The following is an 18959-nucleotide window of genomic DNA, read 5'->3' as shown; positions in this document are numbered from 1 at the left end:
ATTTTTTCAAAACTTTGGTATATTTTGCTCTTATTTCCTTAAACCCTAAAAATATTTTAATTTGGATTTAATGTCGATTTCAACAAACACTGCATGCCTCCTGGGCACTCGATTAGAGAAAGAGCACGTCAGTCCCGTGTACTTACATCTTCTATGTCGGTGCCAAGCAGAGACCGAGAGCTTAAGTCCAGACCCTGCAGCTGAAGCCGCGCCACCTCAAGCTCAAGTGTAAGGTGCTCTGTGTGTCTCTTCTCAGCCGCCAACTTGGACTCCATCTCCACTGTCACATCTGTCAGCTTCTGCTGCCACTGTTCATTTTCTGACAAATACTGCTTCCTGAGGTCGTCGAGCTCCTCCCTCGAAGAACTCAGTAGCTCCTTGAGCTCTTTGATCTCCTTGTTTTTCATAATCCCTTGACTTTCGATTTCCTCTTCCAGCTGCTTGAGGGACTGGAGGTACGTCTGACAGAGGGTCTCAAGTTCTCGAGTGTTCCTCAGTGGGACAGAGGGGATCTCTTTCTCGGTCAGATTCTCCTCCTCCAGACTACTGCAAGAGACTTCCTCTACATTGGACTGGTTTGCTGAAACAGTCCCTTCTAGATTATTCAAAAGGGACGTTTCTGTTGTGCGCTCTAAAAGATCTTTGTAAAAAGAGGACTCTCCCAAACTTGCCTTACCAGGGCTGTCAGTCACACAAGAGAATGACAAGGACAGTAAATGCTCCTCCCCAGGTCCTGGTGGCACCTCCTTTACCAAGTCACCTTGAGAGCTTCTCAGACTCATCGACAAGACTGAATTTTCAGCCTTTAACGTGTCGACGTAGGACTGCAGCTCTGACATCTTAGAGCTCATCAGACAGTGCTGTTCGTGTAAAATTTTGTGTTCACTCTGTAAAGATGAAAATTTCTCCTGTAATTCAGCAAAGTGCATTTGAACCTCTTTGTTTGACACGGTCAAATGCTCATAGAAATTACTGTCATCCAAAGGATTTAAGTTCACAGATGTCTGCTCATCTTGTTGTTCACCAAATTCACCTTCTGGTGTTTCTTCCACTAACTCGCCTTGGAGAAGTCCATTTTCGTCATTTAATGTTTCAACTTCATTTACTAGTTTCCCTACCTCTTCTGCCGTTTTACTAGTTGCTGTGATATATTCTGATCTTGAGTCATTCAGCTCAGATATGAGTTCAGACTTTTCAACCTGCAGGGCTTCACACATTTTCTCTAACTCATTCAGCTTGTTCATGGCTGTCTGTAGAGAGCACTGCAGGTGGGCATTGTCCTGCTGACTTGTTGACAACTCATGAAGCACTGAAATATATTTTTCTTCTGGATCTATTTCAGAGTCTCCAAGGCCACTAATATCTTGTGACTGAGGATCTTGTTGCAAATCTTCAGTTTCTAATTCTCTAGTTTGTAACTCGTGCTGTAGACACTCTTCCTTCTCACTCTTCTGAAGTTTTAATTCCATGTTTCTGACTTTAGATTCTACTTGCACCAGCTGTGCATTACAAGTGTCTGGAGAAGTATCTTTAACATCAAGATCCATCGGAAGTTGAAGGTGACATGTATTTATCTCCCTCTCTTCTTTCTCAGAGTCTTGAATTGGTTCCAATTCTAGACATTGATGCTCATGTTTCGTCTTCATTAATTCCATCAGGTGTTCATTCTCTTGTAATAAGGCACTAACTTCCTGTTGCATCTTATTTTGTTCTTCCTTTAAATTCATGATTTCTTGCTTTAAACCATCAGTCTCCCTCTTGGAGCTGTTCTGGATATCTGTAATCTCAGACTGCAGGGCTTGCTGCACTGTCTCCAACTCTAGAATTAAATTCTGGTTTCTTTCTTCAGCTAATGCTAACTGTGATACAAATGCTTGGTGTTCCCTTGCAAATGTTTCCTTTAGCTGTCCTAATTCATTTTTTCTGTCTTCACAAACACCCGTGCACTCACTCAGCAAGCATTCTAATTTAGAGTTCTTTTCCTGAACCGCTTTATATTTTTCACTAAGATCCTGAAATGCATTTCCTGTTTCTTCACATCTTTGTAGTAAAGTAAGCCTTTCTTGTTTGTACTGATTAGATAACTCTGAAATGCTTTTGTCTCTTTCATCTATACAGTTTGAAAAACTCTCGGTTTTTTGGAGCAAGTTCATCTTCTCTTGAGTTAAGGTGGCATTAATTTCCTTGAGAGTCCCATTCTCTTGGGTCAACTCTTCAATGTCCTTTTTATTTAGAGAAATGATGGAATTCAATTCCTTTTTCTCCAAGCTCAGGGTTTCAGACAAAAACTGTAGCTCCTTTAGAGATTCCTGAAGTAAATGGTTGTTCTTTTTTAACTCTCCAATCTCTGCCTGCTCAGTTTCTAATTTTTCATTCAAAAGTTGCAACTCTCTTTCCTTGCTCTCCAGGGCAGCTAAAGTTTCAGCAACAACATTCTGATGAACAGAAGTGTCTTCTTGTAACTTACTAATGCGTTGGCTTGTTTCAGCCACAAAACTTTGATGCATCTGTTCTGCTTTCATGAGGTTTTCTTCGATTTCTCCTTTGATTTGCACCAACTCTTCACACTGCTTCTGCAGATCTGAGTTCATCTGCTTTTGCGACTCTAAGGAAAATTCAAGAGAAACAACTCTATTTTGCAACATGGATGAACTTTTTGGACTTTGGTCTGTTGCTACATGGCATCCGCTCCTTTCTGAAGGCACACTTTCTTGCTCTCCGATTATATTTGCAAAGGAATTGTTCGGTGCAGACTGCTGTTCAAAAGCCAAAGGACTTCTCTGATGAGGCTCAATTGTCACCGCAGAGGAATCTCTGGATTTTAGCAGATCCCTGAGGCTCTCAGATTCAGCATGCAAGTCTTGGTAACGCTGGTCTTTGTCCATGATTTCACTTGACAGTAACTGAAGCTTATGTTCTAGGTCTTCCACTTGCCCAGTGAGGTGAGAGATTTTCAGACACATATTTTCTATCTCCTTCTCGTGTTTCTGATCTGAGAACTCAGCTTTCTGTTGCAGTTCTCCATAAGCTCGTTTCTGTGTCTCTGCCTCTGCGGTTTTGCTGTCGATCACATTTTGAAGGTTCCTGATCTCCACGTTTAGATTTTCTCTTTCCATCTCCAGAGTTCTTACCCTCTCATTATATTCATGACTTTTTATTTGTTGTGTCTTAAGACAAGTTTCCAAGTGATTAACTTTACTCTGCAAGCTTTCTTTTTCTGATTCCATCTGATTTAAAAGTTGTTCATTTTCACTTTTCCAGCGAGAAAACAGAGTTTTCTCTTCTTTTAATTCTTCATATTCTTTCTTCTTTAATTCCAAAGCACTCAACAATGCTTCAGATTCTCTCTCTGTTTTGCTTAACTTTTCGTTCAGTTGTTCAATGTGATGTTCCCTTTTCTTCAAAAGGTCTTGAGAACAATCTCGCTGCTTTTCCAGGTCAGCCAAGGCAAGCTTCAGTTTCTCTAAAGTCAAGGAATTCTCTTGCTGATTTATCTTTTCTTGAAGATCTCTTAACATGGTTTCCTGAGAGGTATTCTTAGCTATTAAAACAGAAAAAATATATTTTTAAGTTGTCATGGCTTTAATAAATACTTATTCTACAAGAATTCTAAACTCTAAAAAAAAAAAACAGCTTAAGTCATGTAAAAATTGGCATTACTGCCTGCATACCTCCTTGAAAGTAAACCACCTGATAATTATCTAAGCTCATATAAAGAAAATGGTCCTTTTCAGGATGGCAATACATTTGTTTATCTTCTTTCTAAGCAGCATAACAAAGTGCTATTGTATAAAACACCAAGGGGTTATTTTCCTAAGCACTTGAAACTTTCTTTTATTCTTTTACCTTGTACATGCTTATGTATATTCATATTTTTGCCTTTTGGAAATAGCTATTCAAGGAGAGAAAAGTGTGACAAGAGCAGCACTAAAATGGAAATATCCCACATCACTATGCAACATCCCTGATATCTCAGAAAAGTTAATAACTTCTTTGCCATTTTAGCCAAAAATCCACAGGATCAAGCTCAAGTACAAGAGTATATGGTGCTACAGGGAATTATACTCAATTATTCTGTAATAACCTGTAAGGGAAAAGCATTTGAAACCAGATGTGTGTGTGTGTGTGTGTGTATAACTGAATCACTCTGCTGTACAACTGAAACTAACACAACACTGTAAACCAGCTATACTTCAATTTTAAAATGTACATTTTTTTCCCCAAAATATACATGGTTCTATGTATCAGCAACTCTGGAGACGAACATAGGAATGTCAGTGAGGAGCAATGGCCCACACCCCAGTCCCTCAGAGTCAAGGTGGTGCCTGTGAAGATGAGAGTCATCAGGAAGATGTCATAGACTCCATCACTGCCTGTTCTCTGCTTAAAAACTCCCGTCTGCCCACAGGCCCCTCCGAGTTGAGAATAACCACACTGCTTTCATTCAACAATGGGAAGTCTTAAAGAATCTCAGTAGATGAAAAAGGTAGTATGTATTATAAACTCAGGTGTTATAGCAACTGGACAGCAATTCCTCTTTTTAGCCCGCTCACCTCCGTCTACCTAATGAGAGTGGATGGCTGCTGGAGACAGCGCCACAGGGGCTATTTGCTTGTCAGAGCCTCAGGCGATGACACTGGTGACCAACGCTGAAAAAAACACCCTTTCTTTCCCTGTAGTTTTCTGTCAAAACATCTGAGGATTGGTATTTCTACTTCCTGCCGTGGAAAACTGAAAGCCGTATGGGGAGGTTAGAATTTAAAATAGAAAAGAGTCAGAGAACGCTCAGGTTAAAAGAAATCCAAGACGTGCAAACACCCCAGGGGAGAAAATAAATCTAAATAAAGACACATGGCACATACAAATAAGTGTGAAACAGTGGAATCATTTGCTGTACATAGCCTCATTCTGTGTCTATATAGAAAGTAAGGAAATAAAATCATTCAGTCAAGTAAGCCATCCAAAAACAATGGTCACTAAGGGCTGGGAAAACATGCATTTAATATAGAATTTCCCATTATAAGAGAAACGGTAATGGGCGAGTAGATGAGCCGTCTGGATGTAACTAACAAACACACTTGAGACACAAAATAGCATGCTGGGGAATGAGACAGCACCAACAATTTACTTTTGTATGCAAAATATTTACCCTTTTGGTTTCAAAGTGCTGAAAACCAGGCATTTGGGGACTCAGTGTGTTCCAATTAAAAAAAAGGCCCAACTATCACTCTAGAAACTAAAAAGTGGAAAAGCAAAAACTTTTTCCACATCAGCTGCTGACATCTCTCTGGGAGAAGATATGGAAAAATTCAAAGAAGTTTCTAATTGACATCCACCCTCCCTCGAGGGAACATTAACCTAGAGAAAGAACTCTAAAACGCCACTCACCCTTCATTTCTGCTGCAAAATTCTGGCTCTGACTCAAACACTGCTTGGCCTTCTTCAGTTCTTCCTCCAGGTGGCAGACTTCTCGGGCCCTTTGCTCAGACTCACTCTTGAGGAGGCTGTTTTCCCTCTTCATTTCCTAAAAGACAGGTTTAGGTAGTTGTCTTACCTATGTCTTACAGATGCTCAAGCAACTCAGGACTTCTGCCTTGGTGGGACTTCTGTCTCATGGGACCATGTGTGCATCTCACTAGGAGAGGCACACTTGCCCTTCGAGCAATGACGTTAGTTTTATTTTCAATAAAACGATATTCTAAATAGAAGTCAGAAGCACAAAACCTAAAAACTGATTGTAATCTTTTTCCTTCAAGAAGTTTACTTTTTGAACTTTCCAGGTGTCCCTATGGTTGTTATAACATTCGCATATAAGGAAAACCCTTTTTACAAGCCTCCCAAAGACATAATCACTCCAAGTTTCCATCACGCCTAAATAATCAAATATATCTTTGCAAAGTTCCGAGGTGCTGACGAACCAAAAAAATTCATGTGATGATTTTTGATCTTTTTTTGTAAAACCATCTTAAGTTTCACTGCTATATGGGAATGTCTTTATGAGTAAATTACCATTAAGAAATGTTTATTAAAGTCTGCAATGTACAAGATGTTGGAATGGGCATTATGAAAGGTGCAGTTACAAATTAAGACAGAGTCTCTGCCCTCAGGACAGGTACCTCCCAGGGGGCCATCACTTAATACATGGCAGGATGTGTTATATGCTCAAGAGAGGTGAAGTGTGCTACGGGAAATGAGAGGCTGGAGCATGGAAGGATCAATTCTAGAGGGAGGAATCTGAGGCTTCCCAGTGAAGACAGGTCCTTTGGTGGGTACCTGAATAAATGAAGAGCCGTGCATCGATGTGCCATAGACTAGCAGACAGACACATGCAGCCTCATTCTATTTTCTAGGGAGACCTATTTTTCTTAGTCTTAAAACAAAGTAGTATTTGTCTGCCGAATAAAAATGCTTCTTATTAACCATGTGACTTGCATAATAAATATTATAAATCCTCTATCCATATTCCTCAACCCGCTGTTCAACCTTCAATGATGTTGCAGTTGTTAATTATTTCAACCTACATTGCATGGCACCTTCTGGATCACTGGGAATTGGCATGGATCATGACAAACCAGCGGAACTGAGCAGCCCCCACCCTTGGCGGGGTGTGGGGGGGCTCGTAAGCCGAACTTGAAAAGCACACAAACACACTTAGAAAAATACTCCTTTGAGAAGGGAATTTTTGAATTCTTAAAGAAACAGTTAAGACCCATCCTCCAAAAGCCTACTGCACCGTTAGAAAACAGATGGCCCTGGCAACGTGGTGCTGGAAGCCTGCCTTCAATTATCAGTCTGGTTACTACCAGCAGATGGGTACTGATGTAGCAAAGCCAAATTCAAGAGGGAGAATCTGGCTGGTACAAAGTACTTGAACACTTGCTGGCGGCTGCTGTGTTCGTGTATATATGTTCATTTCATCATCAAAATTTAAGAGCCCGCTGCACTTATATTTCTGTCTCCTTTGTCTTCATCCTCCCTCCTTTCCATGTGCTCAACTGAGACTCTATCAAATTAAGAAATCCACCAGAACTAAAGGCCCGCACCAACTCATGTCAAAACTGACATTCATACCAGTCATTGTGAAATTCTGCACAGGATGAATGATCACTAAGGTGCAAGGATGTGATCAACTTAAATGAGCATCATTCAACTACAGAATGTGTAATCACTTGTTTGCTCTTCAGACTCAGAATAATCACCACTCAAATTAGATCACAGATGTGAAAGGAAAAATACCTTAACGCACTCTAACGCAGGCAACGGGGCATTAGTAGTAGTGTTTCTTCCTAAAATTGAACAGCAGCTAGATTCTGTGTGTTCAGTGTTAAGATCAGCCAAATGAGCTCACATAAGAGAGCAACTAGAATGTAACCATCTAAGATACATTTTGCAACTTGTATTTTTTGCTCTAAAAAATCATTGAATCAAATGGCATCTACATCTAGAGGTGTGACAAGAAAGCTAAAGCTGGGTGTATCCCAGCAGGAGGAAGGAAGGTGAAAAGAAGAGGAAGGAGGGACCCCAGGAGGGAGGGGGACAACTTATGTTTATGTGTCTGCTCATCTCTATCCATCATGTCCAAAACTGGAGACATTTAAGTGAACACTAAGCCCAGTGGAAAGATTAACGTGCCTTTATTCTGGCATTAGCTCCATAAATATTTGTTTCAAATGAAGAAACATTCCGCCAACCCCGGGACCCTGAGGCTTATCATGCTCTGGCTGTGGCCAACCCAAGAATTTTAAAAGGCCAGAATTTAGAAAATGAGTATCTGCAAATGAAGCTGTAGGCTGCCATCCATCAGCAATTAGTTTTCTGCACAGCTTACAGCCACTTAAGACTTGATTGGGTAGCTCATTACCAACAATGAGTTAAGCATACAAGGATACAGTCTCCCAGGCATCTCTCGCCACCAAACATGATTTGAAAAATTGGGCACCAGTCTGGAAACACACAACAAAAATCCCTATAACCACAAGCCAGCATTAGAGCTTAGCAAGCAATTCCACCCAGATCAACTTTGGTTTTAGAAGCAGCAAGGGAAGTGTCATTTCCTAGGGCCAGACAAAACACATTTCAGCTACTATGTGGCATCTCGTGATGGCACCCATGAATGAAGTTTAATACATCCCCGGCTGGCGCAAAGTCTATATGGTGAACCAGGGATGGATGCAAAAGATGTGTTTCTCCCCTTCCACCTCATCATTCTTGCCTGCCAGACCAGGTCCCTTAGAGGACCCCGTGTCATACAGGTCCCCACGCTCAGGAAGGTCCCCAAGCAAGTGTTCCCTCATCTTGGCTGTCAAATGACAGTTTATGATTGTCTAACCCCAGTGCTATGGGGCTGGCACTAGATGGTGGATGAGCAGCCTAGCTAAACCCTCCATTCACTTTGATACTAAATGTTAACTTTACCCTTGACTGGGCCATTAAATCACGTTTCCACTACTGATAATTTCTCATTGTGAGTGGCAAATTAGTTTGCGAAACACGGACAAGGAACATTTCGGTACAACTGTCACATTATTTCAGCATCCAAAACCTACAAGCGCACTCGACTTGCTTGCACTTACTTATAATTAGATACAGAAAGACACCCAGAGTGATAGCCTGGAATAGGCTATAATTTTAAATGCAAAAAGTCTCAAATGCCGTGTCCTTTGCTCATCACTTTCTGTGCCTCGGGGTGACAGCAAACAGTGGTCACACCAAAAAAGTTCTAACAGTTATCAAGACCAAAGGGCCCTATGGGTTGGGCACAAGTCTAAGCACCTGACATACAAAACTTAATTTAATCATTAATTCAACTCTGAAAAGGGAGGGGTTCTATTAGTCCTCATATGAAGACAAGGCAAGTCACACTCAGAAAGGGTAAGTCATGGTCCCAAGGCCACAGAGCAGGTTCAGATCTCACTTCGTCTAAAGCCACCATTTTACCACAAAGTTATACCACCCGTCAAACTGGGTAGATTGTTTTTCTGATTCCAATCCCAATTCAAAATGTGAGAGCCAGCTAAGCCCTTTGAATTTTTTATATTATTCTCAAAAGAAGACACATAACACAAACATGCATTGAAGACTAATTCTAAGTGAGCTCTCTGGCCCTGTGCTAGACACCTCCGTGACTGCCCTCACTGACACAGAACTTTATGAAATATTGAGCAAAACATGACTGGCATTGAACTCAGCACAGCTCGAGTTCATGGTGGACAGCTCCTCGGCTGACAAACCAGACCCTGCAGGGACGCATGAGTCTTCAGAAACACCTGCAAGAAATGTCCAGCTCGCTATGCAGCCTTGGCCCAGCACACCGTTTAAAAAGTGTTTGGACCCATTTAACCAGACGATCACTTTTACAAAATGTTTCCACCAGGCAGCCAGTGGAGTCGCAGGAGAGTTCCTGGCTGAAAGGGAAGCTCAGAGAGGGAAGAGCTCGGTGCCAGTCTGCCTGTGGAAATGTTAGCAGAAGCATCTGTTGGTTGGTCCCCACTGGCCAAAAGGCAAACATTTGTTTTGCTGAAACAAACGCTTCCATTTAAAAACGTTTGCTGATGAAACCATCATCTGATATGAAGCTTTCCTCTACTCAGGCGGCTGGGGCTGGGGCCGCCTCTCTCCAGCAATATTACCCCTCTGAGGCTATAGCTGCTTTAACAACCTCTTCTTTGCCACTGACAGATGTTCTGATTCTAGAACCGATACACTTTTTGAAGCTGAGAGGATAAATACATTTAGACTTGCCTCACCTGGATAAATCACTGTTCCTTACAGAGAACATTAAAAAAAAACAAAACAAAACTGTATAATCTAACAAGTAATTTTAGATATGTAAAAGATTTAATATTTAATACTTTAAAAATATTTTAAAAACTAGTGAAAAATAGTCTTCCCTGTGACATTTGATGGAGAAGCAACCTCTCCTGTTCTGCTGTGCTTCTTCATAAGACTATGAGGCTGACTTATGGCTCTACTCAAACTGTTTCAGCCTATGAACTGTCCCTAAGTGGTTTTTAATCGAGTCTTTTAAAATAAACTCCAAGCAACTAAATAAATTCAGAGAGAAGCAAATTAAAGTAAGTACGGATAAAATCTATTGGTAGAAGCACTATCAGGCTACTCTTCATATCCTCGTCACTGGGAAACCTCATGCACCATGCGTATCATGACCATGACTCTACAAAGACACCGTCACCCATGCCTGCACGTTTAACATGAAGATTAGCGTGTGACTGTTGAAGCCAGAGTCATACAGTTATTAGTTAATGCTTTTGTAACAGTATTAAATCTAGAAACCCTTTATCTGTCAAAAAAATTTTATTTAAATCTATCACTTTGCACAAGGTTTTTAATACTTGATGACTCAAAAGCCAACCCTTGGAAAGGGGACTTAAATCATACCTTCTATCACCAATTTTGTTACTTTTCACTTAGAAAGCCCCTTGCAGGACTTCCCTGGTCGTCCCGTGGTTAAGAGTCTGCCTGCCCTGCAGGGGACACCGGTTCTATCCCTAGTAGGGGAAGATCCCACGTGCCAGGGAGCAACTGTGTGAGCCCGTGTGCTGCCACCACTGAGACCGAGCACCCCGGAGCCCCCGCGGCACAACAGGAAAAGCCACCGCAGCCAGAGGAAGCCCGTGCAGTGCAGACCCAGGCCCAGCAAAAAGTAGATACATTTTAAAATTAAAAAGAAATAAAAAGAAGAAAAGAAAATCCCGTGCTTTCTTCCATCCTTCCACCTCACAGGTGGTCTAAATCTATCTTAAAATAATAAAGAATAGTACCAAATGGATTTACTACAAATCATGTTTTCCTATAATTGCTAGATACATATTAGTAAGTTACATCAGAACAAAAGTGAAAAAACCACTTATGTTCTATGTCATAGATTATATACAAAACACTTCGTAATACTTCTAGCAAATAAAAAAGAAAAACGCTATGGGGAAAATGGTGCAGAAATTCTTTAACCCTCGCACTTCCTCATGCACAGAAGCAAATAAATGCTCTCTGCTCCTCACCTCACTGCTTCTCCTCAGCTCGTTTTCCTTGGTCTGACTTGCCTGTAAGGCCTGTTCAGTTTTGCTGAGATTTTGCTTAAACTCTTCCAATTTTTTTTCTATCTGGTGCTTTACAGATGTGACCTACAAAGAGAAAACAAGGCAAAGCTTCATTTTTGTTTTAACTTTTCAATAGCTATTCATTCTTAAATAATAAAAAGGTCATGGAATATAAGAACGAAAGCAATCTATTTTGGTTGAGACATAGTATATATGTTATAGCTTAACATGGTCCTAGAAGCTGAACTTAAAATACCATCATGTTAACCCATGACATCACTTGGCAATAGCATATGTTGATGAATACAGCTGGGTTTGGGGAGGAAATCACAAAAGAAAAAATTAACCACAAGAAATAAAACAACTAAAATTTGTTTAAAAAATGAGACGAGAAACAACAACAAAAGATGGGAAAACAAATTGAGAGAACACATTCGCAATAATACAATAAAAATGATATTCCCAAAATACAACACATAAAGCATAGCTATGATTCAATGTACAAAATAGCAAGCCCATTTAAAAATGAGCAAAGGACAGAAATAGAAATTTTTTACAAAAGAGACAAATGGCAAGTCATCCTCTGAAAGAAATAACCTCAGTGGTAATCAAGAAACTGTGAATTTAAAAAATAACAACATTTTTCACTCTTTAGCAAAATTTTTAAAACCAGGACTGTCTGCTACTAGCAGGATGGAGGTAACAGGCCTCTTATACCTGGTGTCAGGTAAACTGCTACAACTTTCCTGGAGGGCGGCTTGGAAGTACCTGTCACGTGTGAGAAGATATATGCCCTAGAGGCCATCCATGTCACATGCAGGAAGCTGTGCTACAGAAACATCAGCCCCACACATGCTTACCTGCCCAGTGATACTGCCAATGGTACCACACAAACCTCAATACCCATCAGCAGGGAAAATAAATAAACTACAAAACATCTGACAGGACAAAGCTCAGACAGTTTTCCTTTTTTAACAAAAATTAAAACAAGCAAGGAAAAAAAAAAACAATTATACATCTGTAAATGTTTATTGTTTTTTTAATCTTAGAGGACAGCCAATAAATAATTCATAAAGATTTATCCTGGCACAGGAGGATTCTGCTAGTACAGAAACCCAGGTGAGTGATGATGTGTATTAGAGCACATATATACACATGCATGCAAATATACACTCAAGTGTACGTGTGTGTGTGTGTGTGAATAAATAAAGGTACAGTCAGCAGAGTTTTAAGGAATTACTTTGACATATGAGAGGAAAGAGGAGTTGAAGATGACGGGAAGGTTTAGACCGAAGCAATGTGAAGAATGGAATTGCTATTTACTGGGACAAGGAAGACTAAGCAAAGAACAAGTCTGAAAAAAGGTGGAGTTCCAATAACAACACGTTAAGTGTGAAATGCCTGTTAAACACGTGAGTGGAAATATCGGATGCACACCCCCAAGTCTGAAGTTCAGACCAGACATCCAGGCTGGAGATTTAAATATGGGTGTCATCGTCACGTGGAAGAGTCAGAAAGCCATAAATCTGGATGAAATCATTTGTGCAGTGGGTGTTAAAAAAGTAAATTATAACTTTTTTTAGCGCTTTGACTGGAGGCATACACACTTAGGAGAGCTCCCATGTGGTGGCATGACCAAGAACCACCAGAATATCAGAGACGCCCACAGACCCTCAGATCTGAGATCCCCACTCGGCGTCTCCTTTCTCTAAGTGAGAACACCCAGACCCAGAGAGGTTCAGTTTGCTCTCCACTTTAATAACTACAGAAAGTGAGGCAAGTTTTTTTCCTTTAAAGGAATCCTATTTCCGCTGTGGTACAGAAATGACATGTTATTTTAAAACGTGGGGGAGGAGGTTATGGAGGAGGGAGAAATAAGTTAGCACCCTACTTTATCCAGTTCAGCCTGTAGGATGTTGTATGTGTTCTTAGCTTGCTGTAGCTCCTGGGTGAGCCTGGCTTTCATCTGAGTGCACTCCTGGTCCAGGGTTTGGAAGGAACGCTGTTGACGGGAGAGCTCCTAAAAAGTGAAAGACAAACGCATCCAACAGACGCTGGTTAACAAGGGAGAGCCCAGGGCGAGACCCAGACATCCTCCAGGCACTGCTCTTCTGAAAGAACAGGAGAGGATGGAGCCAGTTGGCATCTACTTGATGACCAACACAGGCAGCTTTAGCACCCATCCCGGGCATCAGATCCCGGTCTCTGAGCGGAAGAGGAAGCAGTCCCCCAGGAGAACACGTGGAAACTGGCCCGTTGGCACCTCATCCCCATCTTAAATGAATCACCTCTGTTCTGAGGTACCCAGTGACAAAAGGGTAGAGCTGAGAGCCAACCAGTCACAACTCCACTGAGAAATCAACACACTCGAAAAGGGAGCTTAAAACACCACTGACCATTGAGAATAACAGAAAGTAGATGCCACCAATTAACCTTGATAACCACACAGGGACACCAGATTCACAATTCCAATAACTCTCACTGAAGGACTACAGACCTACTTCCAGGCTAACTCACCTGAAACTGATACCAAGATTTATCCAAGTACATTTTCAGCCCTAACTTGTCTGCCAACTTCTTCCCCCTAGACGTTAATCACCTTTCTAATGTATTTGCCAACTCACAGACTTTAGAAACAGCTGGAAGGACCTCCCCTGTGGACTGGTGGTGAAGACTCCACCTTCCAAGGTGGATCAGGTGTAGGTTCAATCACTGGTTGGAGAACTAATATTCCACACACCACATGGGATGGCCAAAAAATTAAAAAACAAAGAAAACTTGTAAAAAAGTAAAAAAAAAAAAAAAAAACAAAAAAAACCCAAAAAAACAGCTGTAGAATGTAATATAATTTCCCTTACAAAACAGAGTGTTTGAAACAAGAAATACAATCCTTTTCTGCTGCTGCTGCTAAGTCGCTTCGGTCGTGTCCGACTCTGTGCGACCCCACAGACGGCAGCCCACCAAGCTCCACCATCCCTGGGATTCTCCAGGCAAGGACACTGGAGTGGGTTGCCATTTCCTTCTCCAATGCATGAACGTGAAAAGGGAAAGTGAAGTCTCCCAGTCGTGTCGGACTCTTAGCGACCCCATGGACTGCAGCCTACCAGGCTCCTCCGTCCATGGGATTTTCCAGGGAAGAGTACTGGAGTGGGGTGCCATTGCCTTCGCCGATCCTTTTCTACTTGGTATCAAATTTCAAACAAATCAGAAAACATGGATTAAAAAAAAAATTTCTAAAGCCCTTCGCCTATCAAAAACTGAAAGATGGAAAAGTGTGAAGGAAAGTATAGTAACCTTTTCCACACAGCATTTCCCCTCTAGTGGAACATCCCAAATGATGACAGACACTCCCCTTTTCAAATGATCAAACTAGGAAATGACCATAAGAGCCTTCTGGACAAACTCCTCATGAATCTGTTTACCTTACCTCTTGGAACTCTTTTTCTTTCTCCTTGATTTTCTGTTCCAGAGAACATCTGGCACTTTCTGCATTTTGACGCTGACAATTCAAATCTTCAGTCAATTTTTTCAATTTTTGTTCCAAAGCAGTACACTAAAACAAATTAAGACGTTCAATAACAAAACAAAAATTATTCTTGGAAAGAAGCACACATTTTGAATTTCAGAAAAATTAGTCCCATGATCTGGTTCAAGCTCAAACATTGTGTTTTGACTTTTTTGTATCATACAAAGTTGGGGCTAAAACAATTAGCCAAATACCAAAACTACTACAATTATTTTAGCACACATAAATTTATATTTGGGAAATATCAGCAAGGATATAAACCTGCATTAGGCTATTTAAATAAACCCTTCATAAGTTGTGCCATAAAAGAAATCAGTGTGTCTGAATATTGAGTCACCTGACATTTTGTCGTACAGAAATGAGAGGTTAAAATGCAATGATGTTGACCTGTGTAAATTAGAGGCTGTAAAATAACCAGAGGGTACCTATTATCCTCATATGTAGTCTGTTTCAAGCATAATAGATTTTGTGAGAAATTTTAAATATTAATATGCATCTCTCCACAATGCTCCCACTATGTCATCTTAAATGTTTGGAAGTTCACGGCACTCCAGAGAGTATCACAATGGGTTTTAAAACAAGCTGCCAAAGGCAACACAAAGAATACTCATTTGCCTTTTTACATAGCCAGTTATCTCTTTCTTTAAATTGAACTATAGTTGATTTACAGTGTTATGTTAGTTTCAGCTATACAGCAAAGTGATTCAACAACACACACATGCACACACACACATATCCTTTTTCAGATTCTTTTCCATTATAGATTATTATAAGATATTGGATATAGTTCCCTGTGCTGTATTATTTATCCATTTTATATATAGTAGTGTGTATCTGTTAAGCCCAAATCCCCAATTTATCCCTCTCCCCACTTTCCCCTTTAGTAAGCATATATTTGTTTTCTATGTCTGTGTGTCTTTCTGTTTTATAAATAGGTTCATTTGTATGATTTTTTTAGATTCCACATACAAATGATATCATGTGATATTTGTCTTTGACTTACTTCTAATCTCTAGGTCCATCCATGTTGCTGCAAATGGCATTATTTCATTCTTTTTTATACATAGCCAGTTATCTTTAAAATAACTGTTAAAACATGAACTACATTGAAATTTAGGATCCTCTTTAAAATTAAATCTTCAAAGTGTTAAAACCCATTCCTCTAATTCTTCCCTGTGGTGTTCAAATCCTAGAACTCCCCTACAAAACAACTCTAAATTCCCAGGAAAGAATAAGAACAACTCACATTGCTGGGGGAGAATTCCTGATCCAAAAGAAATGTACCCCAGTGTGGCAAATCTCTCCACTAATATATTTCTCTGAGACTCATTATAGACCCATTTAGAACTATCAGAAATTTAACAAAGAGGAAAACACTATGTAAAAATTTCCCATAAGACCTGACACCAATTATTAACTAACCAAAGATTAAAAGATAAAGCTGGTCTGATCTTGCAAATATCAGAACTTTCAAGATCCTGAATTTAAAAAGTAAAATATTGAGCCAGTAATTCGAATTAATTCACTGCTTTGAACATTAAGATACCTCTGTCATTATCCTTATCGTTCTTGAATTTTTAAACCCCTAAGGAAAAGTATGAAAGAAATTATTTCTACCAATAATAAATATGAACTCAGCAAATATGTCAAGCACCATGCTAGGCACTGGGGATACAGCGGTAAGCGACTAAGACAAAAATCACTGACTAAATGGTCTAAAATTTTGACAATTCTCGGGGGGGGAGGGGGGGGAACCATGCACGGCAGAATAAATGAATGAATCCTTGGCACCCTCTGCTGGCACTCCCTCAAACTGCAACCCACAATATCTCAGAATCAATAATACTTTATTATTGTACAAACAGCTGGTTTAACACACACAAAAAAAGCCTTTAGGAGTAATTTATATTTTATTTAGATTTTTTTTTTAATGTTGGTATTTATGATGCACCATCCATATACAAGTTCTTGGCCACTAGGTGTCATGAATGCTCCATAATACTCTAAAAAAGGGTTCAGGGCTCTAGTCCTTTAACAGTATGTATATAGAGAGTATATAACAGTATGTATATAGAGACCTAGAGACTCAGTGCTCTGGGCCTGAGTTTTTAACCATAACACGAAATCCAGATTTGCTGCCCAGCCCCAACACTGTTTCTACATGAATTCAAACCTTGTATCCCACATGGTGTGTAAATACTTGGAAAAGAAGCATACTAGGAACAGCATATGTTTACTGAAGCATGTGGTTGACTTTGGCTAAATTAGCTCCATTTTATTTAATAGGTAATTCTAAAGGTAAATCAGGGAATAGCATAAGCAAAGGATAATTTGATTTCAGCAACATATTGGACAAGGTCAGACTATCGTTAGAGACAAGATGGAGAAAGGCAGACTGAATTTTCAGTTAGGTGGATTTGTAGTTTATGAGAAAAAAATGGAATCCAGAAAGCATTGAATAAATGAGTCTTAAGAACCTGGAGGGAACTCTCTAATAGAAAGAAGGCAAAGCTATGTTCTCAGCACTGTCCTATTCAAAAATTTTAATTCATGATCTGGTAAGTGACCTCATGATAACGCTCGAGAGAAGGATCTGGTGATCCTGTCACACCAAAACCAACAAAACAACATGTAAAGGTTAGTTGCTCAGTATCTTTGCGACCCCATAGACTGTAGACTGCCAGGCTCCTCTGGCCATAGAATTCTCCAAGTAAGAATTCTGGAGTGGGTAGGCATTCCCTTCTCTGGGGGATCTTCCAGATCCAGGGATTGAACTTGGATTTCCTGCACTGCAGGCAGATTCTTTACCATCTGAGCCACCAGGGAAGCCCTCAATGTGTAAAAGGATAAGTATAATTCTCATGTACAAAAGAAGCCTGAGTTGGCAGAAATGCAAATGAAAATGAATTAAATTGACTAGGAACTCGATATAACAATAACAACTATTATAAGTTCACCATATGCCAGGTACTACGCTAAAGCCTTTATAAAAATTATCACAAACTTTACAGCAATCCTATGAGAAAGGTATTATTACTAATACCATTTTATTGATTAGGCAACTGAAGCTCAGAAGTTAATTACATTGCTCCAAAGTAACAAAACTGGGATGCAACAGAGCCAGGGCTTGAATCCAAGTCTAACTTAGAAAACCAAATTACAAACCCAGACTGCACAAAGAGAGTAAATATACATACAGATCAAGGGAGGTCATGTTTCATCATATATCTAACCCAAAGTTGTTGAGAATGTTTCTCTGGAAAGCACTGCACTAGGGAAATTCTAAAAATGAAGCAGGACTACCACCTCCAGGAAGATGGAAGAGATGAACATTTCCCTATAACTCCCAAAACAAGAACAATCCAAAACCCACATATTTTATTAAAACACACATAAGAAAGCTCTGAAGAGAGAGAAGAAAACATATTAACAAGAAACTTTGCGACCCAAGGAAAAGCATGAACAAGAAACTTTGTGACCCAAGGAAAAGCATGATAGTACTGAAAGAAAAAACTGTTAACCCAGAATTCTATACCCTCCAGAAATATCTTCCAAGAATAAAGACATTCCCAGACAAAAGAAAATTTAGAGGATTCGCTGCTACACTAAAAGAATGGTTAAAGGATGTTCTTTACAAAGAAAGGAAATGATGAAAGAAGGAAATCTGGAAGAAGAATAAAAATATTTGTATACGCAATAAAGGTATATACAATAGGCTTTCCTTTTCTTCTTCTTCAGTTTTCTAAATTATGTTTGACAAGTAAAGCAAAAGTGTAACACTACCTGATGTGGCTCTAAATGTACATATAAAAAATGCTCAAGAAAATTACACTATAAATAGGGGAGGATAAAAGGACAAAAAGACAAGCAAACTTTCAATAATTTATTACAGTTGATAGAATGACAACACCGATAAACTAATAAATTGTATGTATACATACATTATCTAGAACAATCATAAAAGCCCTACAAAGAAATATACTCAAACTATTGATAATTCAAAATGGAATTCTAAAAAGTGTTCAAGTAACCTAAAGGAAGGCAGAAAAAATAAAAACAGCCATATGAAAAATGAAAGAAATAAAAAACAAAAAATAAGATGTAAAACTTAAGTCATGCTGCTGCTGCTGAGTCGCTTCAGTCATGTCCGACTCTGTGCGACCCCACAGACTGCAGCCCACCAGGCTCCCCCGTCCCTGGGATTCTCCAGGCAAGAACACTGGAGTGGGTTGCCATTTCCTTCTCCAATGCAGGAAAGTGAAAAGTGAAAGAGAAGTCGCTCAGTTGTGTCCAACTCTTCGTGACCCTGTGGACTGCAGCCCACCAGGCTCCTCCGTCCATGGGATTTTCCAGGCGAGAGCACTGGAGTGGGGCGC

At 39.9% G+C, this 18959-nt stretch overlaps 1 protein-coding gene across 2 annotated transcripts in view; it reads right to left on the bottom strand.

Annotated features, from left to right (window-relative positions):
• The window catches only part of CENPF (centromere protein F), a 61898-nt gene that overhangs the window by 24896 nt on the left and 18043 nt on the right, over window positions 1-18959 (bottom strand). For both annotated transcript variants that reach the window (XM_044942709.2, XM_044942710.2), the window contains exons 8-12: window positions 14485-14610; window positions 12949-13077; window positions 11019-11141; window positions 5389-5524; window positions 147-3541 (exon numbers count right to left, since the gene is read on the bottom strand). In XM_044942709.2, the coding sequence (XP_044798644.2) occupies window positions 147-3541; window positions 5389-5524; window positions 11019-11141; window positions 12949-13077; window positions 14485-14610 (3909 nt within the window). The remainder of the gene's footprint in view (window positions 1-146; window positions 3542-5388; window positions 5525-11018; window positions 11142-12948; window positions 13078-14484; window positions 14611-18959) is intronic.

Source organism: Bubalus bubalis, chromosome 5 (assembly GCF_019923935.1).
Source record: "Bubalus bubalis isolate 160015118507 breed Murrah chromosome 5, NDDB_SH_1, whole genome shotgun sequence".
Lineage (NCBI taxonomy): Eukaryota > Metazoa > Chordata > Mammalia > Artiodactyla > Bovidae > Bubalus > Bubalus bubalis.
Note: the sequence above shows the minus strand (reverse complement) of the source record. Positions and strands in the feature narration are given on the sequence as shown.